The following is a 19,465-nucleotide window of genomic DNA, read 5'->3' as shown; positions in this document are numbered from 1 at the left end:
AGTTTTATCACCTCTCTCTAGTCAATGGGGAGAAATGGGTGTTTCCAGGGAGTTTTTCAGCTCATTACGATGGGCATCTAAGACACAGGAGGTGATTCATCCAATGGGACAGTTCTCTGCTGACTACAGGGAGAGTTGAAGTTATCTCTGTTATAGATGAATTGTAACCTGATCAGATTAATCCCACCCAAAATGACTACAGTAGAGAAATTAGTTGTTCACCAAATATTTTCTGACATACAAACGCAGCCCTCAGCACAGGACACACATGGACCTGTTGGAGAGGGGCCGGAGGAGCCACAGGAATGATGCGAGGCTGGAACAGCTCTGCTGGGAGGACAGGCTGAGAGAGTTGGGGTGTTCAGCTGGAGAAGAGAAGCTCCTGGGAGACCATAGTGTGGCCTTTCAATACTTTAAAGAGGCCTGTAAGAAAGATGGGGACAGACTTTTTAGTGGGGCCTGTTGCAATAGGACAAGGGGTGATGATTTTAAATTAAAGGAGGGGAGATTCAGGCCAGACATGAGGAAGGAATTGTTTACACTGAGGGTGGTGAGAGCCTGTCCCAGGTTGGCCAGAGAGGTGGTGGATGAACCATCCCTGGAGACATCCCAGGCCAGGCTGGACGGGGCTCTGAGCAACCTGAGCTGGTGAAGATGTCCCTGCTCATGGCAGGGGTGGCACTGGATGAGCTTTGAAGCTCCATTCCAACCCAAACTATTCTGTAATTTTATTATTCAATAGCTGGGGTTGTCCTGTGAGGACTTCCTGGGAGACAGTGCCCCATAGAGTGGTCAGCACTGTTCTGATGCCAAAATGGGACAGTTCTCTCCAGGTGGGAAGACACCAAGTGAGAGCAGAGAAATAAACTGAAGGCAAAGAAAAACAAGAAAAAAATAAAAGCCGTTTAATGATCCTCTTTCAAGGCTGCGTTGCTTTGCCTTTCCAGTGTGTTTGACCGTGTGGCTGCTTGCCTTGCAGAGGGATGCCCTGGCTTGTGTAACGGCAACGGCAGATGCACCCTGGACATGAACGGCTGGCACTGCGTCTGCCAGCTGGGCTGGAGGGGAGCGGGCTGCGACACTTCCATGGAGACGGCGTGCGGCGACGGGAAAGACAACGACGGAGGTAGGACATGAGCGCATGTGGCACGTCAGGCTCCGCGGAGGCTGTAAACCCAGCGAAGAGTCAGCTGGGCATGATTCTGCAGGGCAGATTGTTTTTTTGACAGCTGGTGGAGAACAGACAGCGATGTCTGCCAGGCTAACTCAGGCAGGGTGGATTTTGAATTCCTATGGAATGGGTTTGGATTTGGGATGCCAGGGCTGAGGAGGGGGGCTTGTTTGTCCTCAAATCAAGTCCGTACACCAGAGGGCAGGCAGAGGTTATGTGATCATCCTGTCACCCAGACAGATGGCTCAGCAGTGACACAAGGGGACCAGCCAAACAGCAAATGCCCCCAAGCATTCAAACTTTGGCCTCAATGACTGAGGTTTCCAGCAAAGCTCTCTGGTAGGTCACTACTGACTGGGGATGGATGTTTTGCAGAAACTTAGAGGCTTTTGTGACTGATCCCCATGCCCACAAGCCATCCAATCCCTCTCAAACCATGTTTTATTGATTACAGTTCCATATATAATGATGTCAGGCATGTGAATAATAGCCCTGCGTAATGCAAACTTAATATTCAGAGTTATCTCATTACAAAGGAAAGCCTGGTGCAGTGTGAAGGTTTGAATTAGAGGGCAGGAGATGAGATATTAAATTTAAGGCATAAGGGAGACTGCATAATTTGTTTTGTTGTCACTCAGCGAAAGGCTTTGTAAACCACAAGTCTGGGCCAGGACCCAGACTGTGAAGTGGAGACTGCATTTTGCAAGCCTCTGTTTTATCATATTCACAATAACAGTACAGTTAAAAAAAAAGTACAAAAATAGCCAAGCCAAGACTGTGATTATCTGCTTCACAGCAACTGGGATTCTGATTGAATATTTAAAATACTTCTGCACATCTGGCATGGCAAATGGACCAAATTATCTCTTTAGAAAAGATGGAAAAAACTTGGAGAACAGTACAAAGAGTGCACACTGTAAAACAAAGTTCCCTTTTTGCCTCGCATGAAACTGAATATCGCTGTAGTCGTCTTTCCTATTTACAGCTGACACAGGGCAGCAATAAAGTTCATCACGTGAAATGTGTAAAAATATGTTAAGTAGACCCAAGGATAATCCCAGTTCTGATGGAAAAATCAACCAACAAAAAAACCTGTGAAGTTTTCAGAAAGAGAGAAAGGGGAGAAGGAGTAACCCAGCCCAGCATAGGAGGTAGACCACATCTGTATAACATCAAAAAGCGCATGAGAAGACTCAGAGCAGGTTGGTGGAACGCCGTCTCCTCATATCTCCTGGTTCAAGGTGCTAACTTTGTAACTGGGTTGCCCTCACCTTGAAACGAGGTGTTCGACACCTCGTAAGCCTGTGGGACAGCAGATGTAGACAGGAGAGACAAAAGGCATCGGCATGTTTACAAGTTAGTAGATACCAGCTGCTAACTTGCATTTGTTGATCTTGTGTGGAGCAGTGGTGTGCACAGCTAGCGCAAACCAACAGATAAGTTGTGCCATACTGCCTTGTGACAGCTTATTCATGTGTCAGAGCCCACAAATGAGTGTTGACTTTCCTCTCTGTACACTAAAAAAGTACATGTACATGTTGTGCATTGCAGTTTGCAGATAACCCATGTCATACGCTGTGCTATTGCTTTGATTTTGTTACATTACTGCTAGGACTCTTCTCAGCTGCAGAGCAGAACAGGTGCATGTTTACCTTTTCACCTTGTTTTTTATATACATTTATGGACAGCTTGTGCTGTACTTGTGGGTGCACATCTAGAATTTCAACCTCTCGGATGGTGGGGACATCAGCAGTGGTGGGGCACTTCTGCTTTGAACCCTGAGTTCCTTGTTTAGCAGAGGGATTTAAATGTAGTTGCACAGATTGGTAAAGAAAGGCTGATTCTGGTCCTGTTCCCTAGTTGTTACACTGATCCTTATAGCAAGAGAGCTGGAGACATTTGAAGAACATCCATAGAGTAATTTAGATTGGAAGGGACATCCAGCAGTTGTCTAGTTCAACCCCCTGCTCGAAGCAGGTCTAATTACATTAAGTTGCTCCGGTCAACTCTTGAGCACCTCCAAGAGTGGAGGTTCCACCTCTCTGGGCAACATTTTTCAGTATATGACAATCCTTACAGTAAACGTTTTTCACCTAACATCTAATCATAATTTTCCATGTTCCAACGTAATGCCTGTTGCCTTTTGTCCAGCACCATCTGGGACCCCCTAAAGTCCTCTAGCTGGCTTCTGGCTTCCCTTTCACAATAACTTGGATCTCTAGTAGAGCTTCATGTGTGACAGCTGCCTTTCGATTTCTCAGATATCCAAAGACAATTAAAATGACACCAGGCACATGTCTTTAGGGAGCACAAATTGAACCCATATTCGGTGCAGCCACTTTGTCACCACAAACTTTGTCACCAACAGCAGTGAAGAAATGCAAAGCTGAACAGTCTCTTGAAAGAGCATGAAGAATATGTAAAAACACTACGGCTTCTTCTTTTGGGGCCTATCAGAGTCTGGAGTGATACATGCCAAGGGCCAGACAAAGGTGGGTTATTTGACCATGGCTTTCAGGGCTATTGCTGAATTTGTCTTCATATGCACATGAATGTAGGCAATGGAAAGGCCTTTCATTACACTCCAGAAGTCAAACATCTGAGCTACTTAGTTACCATGGGTACCATCAGTGGAGAGAAACAGATTTAGGGCATCATCTCTCTGAGCTATTTCAGATATCATCTCATGGGTCCCTACTTTTGTTTGGTGACCCCTGCTCTTTGAGTCACATTCTGTGCAGAGCAGCATCTCTCAAAGCTGAGACACCACGTAGAATCATAGAACAATTTAGGTTGAAAGGGACCTTCCAAGCTCATCCAGTGCCCCCCCTGCCATGAGCAGGGACATCTTCACCAGCTCAGGTTGCTCAGAGCCCCGTCCAGCCTGGCCTGGGATGTCTCCAGGGATGGTTCATCCACCACCTCTCTGGCCAACCTGGGACAGGCTCTCACCACCCTCACTGGAAAAAAAATCATTTTTCATGTCCAGCCTGAATGTCCCCTTCTTTAGTTTAAAACCATCATCCCTTGTCCTATTGCAACAGGCCCCACTAAAAAATCTGTCCCCATCTTTCTTACAGGCCCCTTTTAAGTACAGAAAGGCCACACTATGGTCTTCCCGGAGCTTCTCTTCTCCAGCTGAACACCCCAACTCTCTCAGCCTGTCCTCCCAGCAGAGCTGTTCCAGCCTCGCATCATTCCTGTGGCTCCTCTGGCCCCTCTCCAGCAGGTCCATGTGTGTCCTGTGCTGAGGACCCAGAGCTGGACCAGCACTGCAGGGGGGTCTCACCAGAGCGGAGCAGAGGGGCAGAATCCCCTCCCTCCACCTGCTGCTCACGCTGCTGGGGATGCAGCCCAGGACACGGGTGGATTTCTGGGCATTGCCGGCTCATGGCCAGTCTTCCACCCACCAGCACCCCCAAGTCCATCTTACTGCTGCTCTCACTGACCACAGTGTGGGTTCACACTGGGCAGAGGGTTCACCCTTCCTGGGCTCATCAGAAGCCGTTTCCCATGCTGTGGTATCGAGTGTCTGCTAATCAAGATCCCTGCAGCCAGAAATTCCTTGGCATAATGGGAGCTGAAGTCAAAATCTTTCTCATCAGATCCAAGCCTAATCACACCTCGAGGGAGGGGGGTGCCAAATTACAGGGCGTGTTTGCCTCTTAAATCTGGAGGTTGTTCACATAAATAATAACAAGTTAAGCAGGGGTCAGTCAGACAGAGATCTGATGAAATGCCATCTCCACTCAGGTTAGAAAAAAGGTGTCCAGGAGAGCAGTCCCCTCTCCACACACAAGTGGCATTTGTCAAAGGTAGCACTTCAGTTTCACACCCAGGTCCACTTTATTTACACTTTTAAACACAAAACCCGTCAAATTTAAAGGAGTTGTAGCAAGTAACAGAGAGCAGACGATCATCCAATATCAGTCAAGGGAAACCAGTGCAGTGACAGAGCTTTAACAATCTGGGTAAAAAGCTACGATCCTTAAAACAAGCTGAAAAAAGTGATTGTTGCTTCTCTTTGGCAGAAAATAACCTCTAATTCATGGCTGTAAATACTCACTGAGAGTAATCCTGTCTCACTCACTCACAGACTGAGTGCTCTGTCATGTGCCTGAAGAACAAGTTCGAAGGTTTAAAAGACCAAAGAAATGATCTTCTGTGATAAGTCCTAAAAGTAGAGTTGATGGCATTTAACAAAGGCTTGAGAAGAGACTGATATTCCATAGGCTAAATATGGGCTCTGTTGCATTTGTAGACTCCTCTGTTAGCAACAGAGTGTTTAAGAAAAATGAAGAGGAAGAGGAGAGAATCTTCTTCACAGTCTCACAGATAAGATGTTGAGCAGCAAAACTCTGTTAACCATCTTTGCTCCAGAGAAAGGAAGCAGCAAAGACATGGACCTGTTGGAGAGGGGCCAGAGGAGCCACAGAAATGCTCCAAGCCTGGAACAGCTCTGCTGGGAGGACAGGCTGAGAGAGCTGGGGTGTTCAGTTGGAGAAGAGGAGCTCCAGGGAGACCTTAGTGTGGCCCCATCCCTGGAGACATCCCAGGCCAGGCTGGACAGGGCTTTGAGCAACCTGATCTGGGAGATGACCCTGCTCATGGCACGAGCATTGGACTAGATGAGCCTTGAAGGTCTCTTCCAACCTAAGCATTGTGTATTTTGATAAAATCATCTAACTGTATGACTCCCTCCATATTGAGAGCCAGAGAGTTGGCCAATTCACCGTATCATTGTCTAGATACACCCAACTGCCCTGAAACTGTGAAGGAATTGCAGGTATTAAACTAAATTGTTCTTTTGGTCTAAAAGTTCCATCTGATCAACACAGCAGCTTCAATAAAGTCCTTTGTTACTGTTTTGGGATTTTGCAGAGTAGCCAGGTCTTCCAGATGGGGTAAAGCTCGCCAGTTCTCTATGAAGTAGAACTGACCACGTCCCTCATTTCCTGCTTTGAATGATTCCAGTTGCTAAACAGCTGCTGAACTCTGCTTAGACCAAGTGAATCTGCTTTACTTGTGAAAGGCAAGAGTCTTTCTGAGTTGAAAATTCAAATATAAATGCTCCTAATATTTTCTAGCCTTCATGTTAATTAGAGGTTGATGTTTAGTTGTCTGCTGGCCTCTGCTGCCTCTTCCCAATTTAAACTCTTCCAAAAGTTTGTGTTAGTGATTACTGCAAGATAATTTACATAAATAGATAGATGGATAGGTAAAAAGACAGAAAGATAATCTTCCCATTAAAATAATGCTGTTCTTCCCTGAGTTGTATTGCACACCATTACTTAGAAGTGTAGCAACTTCATTTTTCTTACATCTCATCTGCTCAATGATCTTCCTTTGGGACTGAAGCAATAAAACCATCCTGTTCTCTTGTGGAAGAGCCATAGCAGCAAACCTTCTCCCCTCAGTTTGTGTCCTTCATGACAGCTACACGCCATGCATGTAGCCGAGCACAAATACAGGGTTCCAATGCACACGTGGCCCCATTTTGCCTTTGCCAGTTCAGTCTGTGTTCCACCAGATATGACTACAAGTCGCCTTAGTTTCCAACCCTGGAGCAGTGAGCACCTCAAGCCACTGAGCCACTGCACGTGGGATTTTTGCCTTTCCTTGCAGCCCTGAGTGTTATTGCTGCCACAAGAAACCAACTCTCACTTCAGAGACGACATAATTCAAGAATGGGTTCTCTGAGGCAAATCGATGCTGTATGTTTGACTGTACCACAGCCCACTGGTGCAACTCCATGGAGTAATATTTTGTGTCTTGCTCACCCCAGTCAAGCATCACATAGTCCTTGTAGTAAAGTGGAAACTTGTGTGATGCTTTGGGACAACAGCATCTCAAATTCTTTGGCATGAGAAATTTTGGCGCTGCACACTGGCTTTCTTAACACCCGTGTGTCCACCATCTGTCCACCACATGCCCAACAACATGTCAGAGAACTGGCACGAGTCTGATTTGCTCTTTGCCAGCACGTAGACTTACACCTGAAAGTAGCATCAGGATTGTAAAGGGAATTGCAAAAGATCCAGAAGAACTCCAGAGCACAAACCTTTGTCTTTGCAAATTCTTCAGCTACACAGAAGGCGGTAGGGTGCTTTCAGATATTCTCTTTTTCTTTTTTTGCACACTGTTATGAAGCTTTACTTCATGCCTGCAAGGCTTTTATAGCGCAAGAAGATTGTCTCCTGGGCATGGTGTGGGAGCTGTCTGCTTCCTCAAAACCATAAAAAATGGTGCATTAATGTGCTTGCTACATTTATGAAGGGAAGTGTTGAGATCTGAACGCACCTGGGAAAACAGCTGTCGTAAATTAGCATTTACCATCACAGTTATATCCAGTCAAACAACAGGGTCATCTTGGAGGAACCACAAAGTGCTGCTGAAAAGATGAGAAAGTCTGCTGTACCTGGAAAGGTTGGCTAGCTGGTATAATTTGTTATAAATCACCCAGCTTCTCTTCCGCTGTTTTACGATGACTGTTAACGAACCTTTCCTCAAGTAAGAGAACAAAATGACTAGTTCCCATTTCCAGGTTTCAGCTCTTTGCTGGTTCTGTGTTGGTTGGTAACATGGGGTATCAACCACGGCTGGTTTTTAACACTGGGGACTGTCAGGACCCCCAAATTACAGCATCCTGGTGTTGGTTGTGCAATGGCTGAAGATGATGTGGTGTGAACTGAGGGTCTCACAGCAGCTGTGGGTTGTCTTGACAGCTTGGGAGAGTTCCCGGTACTTTGGATTAGTCCTTAATGAAATGCCTTTGATTAATAGACTCTGAAATAAACCATGCAAGTGTCCTCTGAGTTGAAAGAAACGTACCGTTGTCTGCTGAAATGAGGGAAATAACTGATGGGAAGGAGGCACTGCTGGTATATTAGATGTAAGAGAAGGTGACATGAACCTTCTTCAGAAAAGACAGGCTTGGACACGCATTTCACAAAGCATTTCTGCACCTGCAAAGATGCTTAAACAGAGTTTGGGCACCGGTGCTCAAAGGAGAAATTCAGGAAAGCTCTGCCAGACCTGAGGCAAACTCTTGCTCTCTCTTTGGGGCAGAAAATCCTCTTAAAAACCCCAAGTGTGCTCAGGGTGCACAGGGTGTGTGGCCACTTTCCTCTTGACCGGGATTTGAGAAACTTGCCCATATCTGAGTTATCTGAGACCATTTTCCCAACTGTGCTCCGATGATTGTTTGAATTGCCTTGGATTCAGTCAACAGAATATGTTAGGGTGAAGTGTTTTTTTCAGCAGTAGCTTAACACTTGCAGCACTTGCTAAGAAAGTGAGAGACCTCGGTGACAAGAATATCTCAGCTCCTGAGAGTGTGAACCCATTGCTCCCACAAAAAATGTCTAGGCTCGGAATTGTTTTTTCTCAGAGAAATCATTTTTTAGAGGTGTTTTTGCTCCTAAAAGACGCAGTTTCAGGCATGGTATTGCATGACCATTGATCAGGTTAATATTTACTGCCCTGTCTGAAAGCCAGTCACTCCTCTACTGAGAAGGGCCCAGCTTCATGATTATAACTCCAAATAAACACAGGTTGCCTGGTTTCTGTGCTGCTTTGCAGGTTGTGCAATGCGTAAGTCCCTTTGTTAAAAGCCTGCCTGGAGAATGCAAGAGTCCCTTTGATACAGCTGCATCAACTGTATCCTCCAGAGCAATGATGCGCTGGGGGATGCTGTGAACTTGTAGACTCTAAACACATAATTATAGCCCTGGTTTATGCCCAGATTATCATGTGTTTTCTGTGATTTCCTCTTTCCACTTCCCTTTTTTACTTTTCTGGTTTTTGGTGTTTGTTTTTTTTCTAAACAATAATGTAGGTCTGAATTAGGATGAACTTTTTGCAAAGTGTTTCTGTAACAACTCTCACTGCAGAGCTCTGCTCCTCCACGAGAGCCCAAGGAGTCCTGTAGTTCAAATACATTATTACTATTACATATGACTACATTACTTAGAACTTGCAAACATGTGCTGAGCACTTAGAGAAAGATGTGAAGGCAATTCCTTTCCCAAGCAAGTAGCAATCTAATTTAGCCAGGACATAACCTTATTCAGGCAAAATCAAAACAGAGTAGGTGGGATAGAAAGAGCAAAGAGAATATTAATAGCTAATGTGATCACAGGGTGCTGACAGTCACATTGCTGTTGTTCCTTACATTTGTGTTCTGTTTTCCTTTGATTCCTTCCAGTGGGACCAAAAGCTACAATGCTTCTGTTGAATAGGTAAAACTGTTCTCTGCAAAGTGCAGGAGTAAAGCCTATTCATTCCCCAAATTTAGATGAAATAAACTGAGTGTTGGTCCTCAGCTCAGGTCAGAACAACATTACCTTCATAAACCTTCATCAGCACAAGTGTTCACTTGAACAATAACTTGTGTTTTGTGCAGAAGTACTGAGCCATTCCTGTAGTCTCTCTTTCACCAGAGTATAGACTAGAGCTGGAAGAGTAAAATCTGATTTGCTCAAGGGTAAGGCTCATGCTTTGTTAGCTTTAATTTTGAACATCTAGATATTAAACGCTCCCCATCCAAATTCTCCCAGTAACACAAGACAGACAGTGTCCCCACAAAAAGTGATAATGTCTGGTGAACAGCACAGAAAGGAAAGTTAAAGAACTGGATGAGGTGAGAGACGCAATTATTTATGTAGAATCATAGAATCATAAAATAGTTTGGGTTGGAAGGGATCTTAGAGATCATCTAGTTCCAACCCCCTATCATAAGCAGGGACACCTTCCACTAGACCAGGTTGCTCAAAGCCCCATCCAACCTGGCCTTGAACACACCCAGGGATGGGGCATCCACAGCTTCTCTGGGCAGCCTGTTCCAGTGCCTCACCACCCTCATGGGGAAGAATTTCTCCATTATATCTCATTTAAAGTCTCATGATCTTCAGCAGGAGCAATCCTTGAGTTTGTCATGTATGCTTTCCCAGATATGACTTCAAGTTGCACCAGAGGAGGTTCAGATTGGATATTGGGAAAAAATTCTTCCCGGAATGGGCTGTCAGGCATTGGAACAGGCTGCCCAGGGCAGCAGTGGAGTCACCATCCCTGAAGGGGTTTAAAAGACACGTAGATGAGGTTCTTATGGACATGGTCTAGTGCCAGTGTTTGGTTAACAGTTGGACTCTGTTGTCTTGTGGGCCTCTTCTAACCAAATAATCCTGTGATTCTATGATCTACCCTAATAAGGCTCCTTAGGCTCACCTCGTCCTCCCGTCTGTGTGTCCGGGACTGTCAATGCGTGTCACGGTCCACAGGATGCTCTCTGCCTACAAACAGCTCCATCCCTACCTGTGTCCAGCCTGTTCCAGCCTGACACTTGACATGCAGCACTGTCACAGTCTGCTTAAACACATAATAACACCTCTGCCTGAAGGTTATTTGCATTCTGTTGTTGATGTTAGTATGACAGATTTTTGTTGCAGCACCCATAACTCTGTAGAAATGTTCAATTATTCAATCTCAGCGAGGTAAGACGCTGCCCATTAAATCAGCCAACACAATTGTGGGGCCATGAAAAGTCACAGCTAATTTGAAATTTTATTAGCTCTCGGCTGATCTTGTTTACTGCAGAAGCAGTCTCTCAAAACCAGCCCTTTGCTTCTGTACAAAACTCTAATCCTTGACACCTTGTTGGCGCTGAGAGGTGGTGGGTGAGGGACTTGCAAGCTCGACTGCGTGGGATTTGAAAAAGGAATGAGGCTGCCGTGGGACTTGTGAGCACTTTGCAGCCAGCAAGCGCAGCTGCAACCCAAGGAGTGCAGGGACAGTAGCCCCATTGCTGCTGGAGAGTAATTATTTTGCAGGATAGTAGTGGCCTTGAACATGAAAATTAAGGTTTTTTCTGAGGAGGGAATATGTCACACTCATCCCGGTTTAGAAGTGAGCCGAAAGATCTGCCTCTCCTCGTAAGTAGTGATGCTCCATAGGCACACTGGTTCGCCTCTCGGGAAATGGCTAGTTATGGGCCTTAAAATCTCAATCCAGTGCAGGGACTGTTGTGACAAGACAAGGGGTGATGGTTTTGAACTAAAGGAGGGGAGATTCAGGCCACACATAAGGGTTGTTGGGGTTGGGGTTGTTCAGCCTGGAGAAGAGAAGGCTCCAGGGAGACCTTGTTGGGGCCTTTCCATACTTAAAAGGGGTCTATAAGAAAGTATAGGACAGACTTTTTAGTAGGGCGTGTTAGGATAGGACAAGGGGTGGAAGGTTTTAAACTAAAAGAGGGCAAATTAAGGCCAGACATGAGGAAGAAATTTTTTGCAATGAGGGTGCTGAGAGCCTGGCCCAGGTTGGGCAGAGAGGTGGTGGATGAACCATCCCTGGAGACATCCCAGGCCAGGCTGGACAGGGCTCTGAGCAACCTGAGCTGGTGAAGATGTCCCTGCTTATGGCAGGGGTGGCACTGGATGAGCTTTGAAGGTCCCTTCAACCCATCCTACTCTATGATTCTAGACAGCCTCAGGAGGGAAGCAGCATGTCCCATTTAGCCAACCACCTGGCAGATATGGTGCTTACTGTTCCAACTTTGTTTCTGTCACAACACACCTGGAGTAGGTTCAATTTATTTCTTGTTTCCTTGAGAAGAAGATTGCTTTTGGCTTGGATCCTGCATGATAAATACCAGAGAGCATGAGATAATAATGTTCCAGAGCACCTGGAGCTCCGGTGGGCAGAGTAACCAAGACACAGCCCTGAGTCCTCCACACTGACTCCAGTAGCTCCAGATTTTCCAAACTTCTGGTTGGCTTGCGTGGCTGTATTTTTTTTTTTTTGCATGCTATTCAAACATCATGAAGGGCTCAGTTTTCGAAAAGTGTTGGGTCACAAGCAGTGTTTGAAAGCCAAGTAATTTTAGCCCTTCTTAAGTTTGGCATCCAAGTGACTATGGAAGGCTCTTGTGATATTGACTGTCTCATGAAACTCCTTCTGAATAAGGACAATGTTCAGATCTATTGTTGTTGTCTAAGGTCGCTATCTGAGTTTCTACAGTGAGAGTGTTTTAGGTCAGTTAATACCAGTTGTTATACAGCTGGTATTAAGCAAGTGTCATGCTCGTTAGGCCAAGGTCCTTCTCCAAAAAGGCACAGGTAGCTTCAGAGTCCAATCTCTTCCATGAAGCAATATTTGCATGGAGAACAGGCTGAAAATACATAACAGATACAGGTCTTTAATGAGAATTTGGGTTATTTCATGGGGTTGTGCTGGCACTTCAGAGCCCTTTGGAACTGAAACAGATGTTTTGAGAACAGAAAATAAAAAGACAGTCTCAGCTCCCAAGGAGTTTACAGTCTAAGGTAGTGTTTGGAAGAGTTCACTACTGAGATTGATGGATTTGCTATCTTTAAAATTAGATAGAGCCTCTTTCTGAAAACAGCATTCAAATTCCACCAACAAGAAAGGAACTAGATGTAGTAATCCCAAAGTAAAACTGTCTGTCTGGTGATATACAGACTGCAGATTATCTGAAAAAAAAGTGGACTCAGTCCCCTAGAACATACTGTTAGGTGAATAAATTGGAGCTGCTTTATCCTAAATGGCAGGAAATGAACATTTTCTGCTGATCCTCTTCATTGTCTTAATGTCTGTCCCTTTCTGAAGGGGATGAGACAGGGCTCACAAGGTGACCTCCAGAGGTCCCATCCAGTCTTACTTACTCTATGAGTACAAGACTTAATGAAAAATGCAGCCTATCGATCACATTATTTACCAAATGTGGCAATGTCCTGCCAATGGCTCCCTTGTCACAAAGGCAGTGATTTGATTCACCCCATGGTAACTCTGAGATTGCAGAAGGTATTTATTTTGTGGCTTTATACAAAGGAGGTGTGAGAAAAGAGTTTTATTTTCGGCAGGATTGCCAGCCTGGGTGTTAAGGACACGTGTGTCTATATAAGGTGCATAAAATATCTTAAGGATGTAAAAACTCCTATTGCATGGAAATAATAAGGAACGTGAGATATGTCTTAAAATCTGGCTCAGTGACAGATGTCCAAATTAATTTCTTAATTGAAAGGCATCCATGGTTGAAGCTGTTTCTGAAGGGATCCCTTGGAACTGGTTTTTATATCCAAACCTACTCAGCATTTTCATCATCGTCTTAGAATGTAGCTTAAATTTCTCATGGTAATGTCTTCAGGTTACCTAAAGCTTAGCATGGTGGTAAATTATGTACCCGGATCATTTTGATAAAGAATGATCTGACTCGCATCGCTACAAGGTCACAATCAAACAAAATGTGTCTTAATGCAGGAAAATGCAAGGTAATACCCCTGGGAACAAAGCAAGCGTGTTATATTTATGGGTTGGGAGACTCTTGAAAAGCAATGACTCCAAACAGGATTTAGAGGTCACTGGAGAGAATTGTCTCAACATGACTTCTTAGGGCAAGGCTTTTGCTAAAAACTCCTGTGAACCCTGGAAGGATAAAAACCCCAAAGTTGGGAAGCGGTATCTCTTCTGTACCCAGTGCTGCTGCCACAGTTCTGTGCCCACACATAACAAAAGATGTGAAATTCCTGGAAAGAGATCAAAGGATCTTATTAAAAAAAGAAATTCAGTGGCTGGAAAACAAACCTTATCGTGGGAAGTTTCATCTTCCTCAGCTGTTGAGAGAAAATGTTTGGAATGGATTGTTGCTCTGTGTAGAGGAACTTGCACTTGACAAAGATATCTGAGCGTGCAGGGCAGAAGGAAATGTTAGTAACATTGCAAAGGCGAAACAAGTTCCAGTGGTGAGATATTAGAGTTAGACACATTCAACTTTGAAATAAGATGCAATATCCTAGCAGTAATTAAGCATTTGAATAGCTTATCGGGGAAAGTGGTGGACTCACTGTAATCAGCTGTCTTTGATATATAAGATATCTTTCTCAGAGACAGGCTTTACTGCCATTCTGGGAGGGAAAGAAGTGAAAAAAGAAATGTGTATGAAGGAGGTCGGACAAGCTGATTGTAGCAGCCTCTTTGACCTTAAAGCATGTGAATTACTGTAATCCCACTACGCGAGACTTGTGTGGAGATAATTCAGCAACACATTTGTTCTCTGGTCTGAAGTGTCATGGTCACATTATGCCACTTTTTAAAACCAAGAGCTGTATAAACATGGCCATAACTGAGAACTTATAGTGCTGCATATCTGTGCCCTGGGAGCTACCGGAGTTGGGAATCCAGACACGAATCATGGGTCTCTGTGCTTTGCTGCTGCAAAACTTGGGGTGCAGAAGCCACTGATCCCGTGTTCACCTCCTGTTAACTCTCTCTAAAAATTTTGCAGTGAGTTCTAAGGAAAATTGACCTTTAAGCTTTATAGATTTCAAAGGACTTCTTATTGTGAGTTCACATTGCTCTGTGAGATCATACCTTGCTGTATTTTCCCTTGCTGCTGGTGCTGGCTTCCCACGTTTGTTTTTGTCTGTTTGGAGCGTTAAATCATGAGGTTTATTTTACTCTGATTTGATTTTCTGTTAATCCATGCAGGTGCCTGGATGCCTTGCTCTTTGTGGTTAGGGAGCTTCTTGCAAATGTGGCTTTATCCTTACTCTTCTGATGGATCTAGCGAGAGATCTCACAGAATCACAGAATCACAGACTGTCAGGGGTTGAAAGGGACCTGGAAAGCTCATCCAGTGCAATCCCCCCATGGAGCAGGAACACCCAGATGAGGTTACACAGGAAGGTGTCCAGGCGGGTTGGAATGTCTGCAGAGAAGGAGACTCCACAACCTCCCTGGGCAGCCTGGGCCAGGCTCTGCCACCCTCACTGAGAAGAAGTTTCTTCTCAAATTTAAGTGGAACCTCTTGTGTTCCAGTTTGAACCCATTACCCCTTGTCCTATCATTGGTTGTCACCGAGAAGAGCCTGGCTCCATCCTCCTGACACTCACCCTTTATATATCTGTAAACGTTAATGAGGTCACCCCTCAGTCTCCTCTTCTCCAGCTCCAGACCCAGCTCCCTCAGCCTTTCCTCACACGGGAGATGCTCCACTCCCTTCAGCATCTTTGTTGCCCTGCGCTGGACTCTCTCCAGCAGTTCCCTGTCCTTCTGGAACTGAGGGGCCACAACTGGACACAATATTCCAGATGTGGTCTCCCCAGGGCAGAGTAGAGGGGCAGGAGAACCTCTCTGACCTACTGACCACCCCCTTCTAATACACCCCAGGTACCATTGGCCTTCCTGGCCACAAGGGCCCAGTGCTGGCTCATGGTCACCCTGCTGTCCCCAGGACCCCCAGGTCCCTTTCCCCTACACTGCTCTCTAATAGGTCATTCCCCAGCTGTGTACAATTTCACTTTATCTCCTTACAGCTCACTGTAGGGCACCACTTGGATCTGTGATTTTTTTTAACTGAAGTCTTGTTGTTCTCCATGTCACAGATAAAAATGGTCTTTACATTTTCTAAGCTAAACAAATGTTTTGCCCTGAAGCTGCTGTTGATATTAGAGCGAGCTGAGTAGCTAAACCCTGTTTCAGCTCTTGAGGACCTAAATGGCTTTAAGATGTCAGCGACAAAACCTCTCTGGTGTAATTACCCCCAACTTATTCCATACAGGCCTGAAACCCATTAGTTGAAAGGCTTATTTGCAGTTGAGGCTTCGACATTCCCACCTGTACAAAACATTGCCTTGTGCATCTGCTCTTCAAACATTTATCTGCTATTTCCTGCAAAGGCAACGTTTCCTTCCTGTCTTGCAAATTCAGGTCCCAAAGCACATTTCCCATGCCTGGAATAAAGACAGGGTAATGAAGAGCTGTGGTACAGCTGGTTTGCCATCCTCTCAGCAGAGTGTTTGAAGCCTTAGAAAACATTATTAGCGTGTGGGAAAAAATAACAACTTTTTATCTCGCTTGAAATTGTAGTCGATAGAGTAACAGGGCTGGTTTGTTGTTTATTTTCCATCTTTTCCTCTATTAGGTGGCTATGGATAAGCATATTACATCTATGCAGGTCTTAATTCTGTGAACTGTCTCTCAAACCCCATCTGAGATTTGACCTTCCGGAATCCTACTGGCCTAATCATCTGCAGCAAGTCATTTTTTTAATGGGCAAATAAAACGTAATTAGTTCTTTTTCATTATCACTAGTCATCAAGAGAAAAGGCAGATGGGTAGGTTTTGTGCCTGGGCTGATAAATTTTTTGTGGCAATTTTGCGAGGGGTTATATAGATGTAGAGATATCAGAACAGACAGAGATAAGGATAATGGATGGGATTTTCAAAAGCACTTTTGCTAATGTAGCACTGCTCCCATTATCATTAATGGCAGGTGCAGAGCACTTGTGGAGATGACTCGTAGTGTAATGTGTGCACGTCTACATGGAGCAAATCCCCATTCCAGTTTGACCCACATGTAGATTGGAAGCTTTGGGAATAAACAGGCGTTTTGTTCAGTTTACTGTGTGTGGTCAACCACATGAAATGATGTTGCCAGTGATCACAGAATCATAGGATAGTTTGTGTTGGAAGGAACCTTCAAAGCTCATCCAGTGCCACCCCTGCCATGAGCAGGGACATCTTCACCAGCTCAGGTTGCTCAGAGCCCCGTCCAGCCTGGCCTGGGATGTCTCCAGGGATGGTTCATCCACCACGTCTCTGGCCAACCTGGACAGGCTCTCACCACCCTCATGGTAAAAGAATGGCACAGTTATATCTCAACACAACCCTAGTCTGTGACATGCAAGACATCATTAAGTCCTACAACAATAATAGATCAGATTCTCATCCTACTGATACTACAGTAAATTCAAAGTAATGCAAATAACATTACTGAAAGGACTTCTAATTCCTGTTGGAATAACTGGGATGAGACTGAAGCTCACGATCTGTGATAATAACAAACTGGCTTGTTTTAATTTAGTGTTTCTTTGAGATAAAAAAAAACATTATCCTGACAACTCCAAATTTCATCCCACTTCAGGAAAGTCCTATCTCTCAGGACAGTTTTGCTCTCGAAGCATATTCATTTCTTGCCTCTGTGCTGAAATCGCCAGTAAGATGTCGCTCTAAAGGTGGTTTCTCTGATACGTAACAGTCCCATCAACTACGCTGAGACCAGCTGCTCATTTCACATAGGTCTTTGAACAGCCATCACATGGTAACCATTTGCATTCTCTATCAAAGTACCTTGCTTAAAATGATGAGCTGGAAGTGAAGGGCTCCATATCCCATTACCCCAGAACAAAAACGTCCAGTTCCCTTATCTGATTTAAAGATCCATCTCTGCTACATGCTAACAACTTTTATTTCTGACTGTGATGCTTCATCGAACCTCTTCTGAGTTTTTTTTTTTTTAATGTATTTTCTTTCCTGTCACCACTTTTTACTAAGCAGTTTGCAATGAGCAGTGGCATCTCAAAATGAATTTGGAATGCTGCTGCAGCTTGGGGGAGGGAGTGGAACTGTCTGTGTGTTTGATGACTTGACAGATATGCAAACCCTCATTTTACTAGAGTAAGCTTGGCAATCTTGGCCACTGCTATTCTTGTTGTTATTATTAATTTAGTAGTGCTGAAAGGACAAGATTTATATCCTGGGAGTTTGAGGTCATCTGTTACTCTGCATCTGCGTGGAATAAAGGTGACAAAGGCCAAAAAGAGACCAAACCTTCCCAGCAAAATCTCACTTCTCATCTGTCTAGCCAGAATCTTTATTGGGCTGCATTCATAGATTTCTTTGTAGCTGTGATAGATACCGTGGCTTTCTTCACTATTTAGTCTTGCTGATAGTGATCCTGATAGCTTTGGTATGATGCAATGTGCTTATGGTTCGTACAGGCAACAGGATCAATGTACCAAAGCCATAGGTATATGCACAGGAAAAAAAATAATAACAGACCATCTGGGGCTCTGGTGTTATCTAAGTGACCGAGATGTAAAATGGCTTGTCCGAGATTCAACCTCAAATATGGGGATTTTTAGCTTCTAATCTCGTATGTGGGAGTTTTTCACATACGCACACATATTAATGCATATTTGGGGGTCTTCATTGGGACTATAAGGCAACATGCCTTACTCTGCGCACATTTCTCTGTTGTGTGCATTGGAAAACGTTCTTTGCGCCTTGAAGTCCATGACACTCCATTGCTCTAAACCCTTCCTTACCCTTCTGCAGATGGCCTGGTGGATTGCATGGACCCTGACTGCTGCTTGCAGCCCCTGTGCCACGTCAACGCGCTGTGCCTGGGCTCCCCGGACCCCCTGGACATCATCCAGGAGACACAAGCCCCTGTCTCCCAGCAGAGTTTGCATTCATTCTACGATCGGATCAAGTTTCTGATTGGCAAGGACAGCACTCACGTCATCCCAGGAGACAACCCCTTTGAAGGAGGGTAAGTGAATTTTGGCGGGAGGTAAAGGTCGAGACACTTGGCTATGGTAAGATGTGAAATAGCAGCAAGATGCAGAACATGAAAACTGTCTAATGGAAGTACGTATCTGAAGAATTTTGTGGCTGATGTAATTCTACTGACTGTCCCCTCATCTGCAACACATGAGCAGCTGCACCTCCTTTGTCTTCTCTTATTTCTAGGAATAAAAGCCATCCATTCATCAGGGCTCTTCCAGTTCAAGTGACACTCATTTTCCAGAAGTACCCAGTAAATACCGAATAGCAGAACTTCTTCCATTGAAAGAGAGGAAAATTAGAATTATATTTACAACCTATAATGTGACTATTACAGGCCTCAAAAGAACTGAAGACAATCTGCCAGTCTAGGGAGGGTGATTCGAGTGATTTCAATGCAAACAATCAAGTTGACTACACACTAGTTTTGATACTGGGACATTCTTTATCACTGCAACCATCATCAAGAGCCAGGATCTGGCAAGCAAATCTTATGCAGTTCATTTCTGTGGCTGCATCTCAGCCATTTGTTTAGGTACATGCATGGCTGTCAGGGGAGGTCATCTCTTTAAAGTCACGTCCTTGTAGCAGAACACCATAACGCATACCCTGATGTATCTGGTTTATAGATCAGTGTCTGCCCTGAGCGTTGCCTTTCAGAAGTGCTGACTCTGAGCCAGGAGGTGGTTCTCAACACCTCGGTTTAGACTTCCTCGAATTCCACCCAGTCATTACCTGCTTTTAGCTTTCCCACGCACAGCAGTGAAGAGGTTGACACTGAAAATGTACAACCCTTGTGTTCTTGGGGGTATTTATCTCAGCATTTGCATCTCAGCACACTTCTCCGGCCCTTCTGGGTCTGACCTGGGGCTCTTCCATGCAGGGACATCGCCAGCATCCCTTGGGCACCACCGCCCATGCATTGCCATCTCC

The 19,465-nt window shown here is 44.8% G+C and overlaps 1 protein-coding gene across 16 annotated transcripts in view; it reads left to right on the top strand.

Moving 5' to 3' along the window:
* Positions 1 to 19,465, top strand: part of TENM4 (teneurin transmembrane protein 4) — a 1,656,871-nt gene that overhangs the window by 1,540,855 nt on the left and 96,551 nt on the right. For all 16 annotated transcript variants that reach the window (XM_065029145.1, XM_065029736.1, XM_065029665.1 and 13 more), the window contains 2 exons: positions 980 to 1,126; positions 18,302 to 18,518. In XM_065029145.1, the coding sequence (XP_064885217.1) occupies positions 980 to 1,126; positions 18,302 to 18,518 (364 nt within the window). The remainder of the gene's footprint in view (positions 1 to 979; positions 1,127 to 18,301; positions 18,519 to 19,465) is intronic.

This window comes from Columba livia, chromosome 1 (assembly GCF_036013475.1).
Source record: "Columba livia isolate bColLiv1 breed racing homer chromosome 1, bColLiv1.pat.W.v2, whole genome shotgun sequence".
NCBI classification, from domain to species: domain Eukaryota; kingdom Metazoa; phylum Chordata; class Aves; order Columbiformes; family Columbidae; genus Columba; species Columba livia.
The sequence above is the reverse complement of the archived record's forward strand: the minus strand, read 5'-3'. Positions and strand labels throughout refer to the sequence as shown.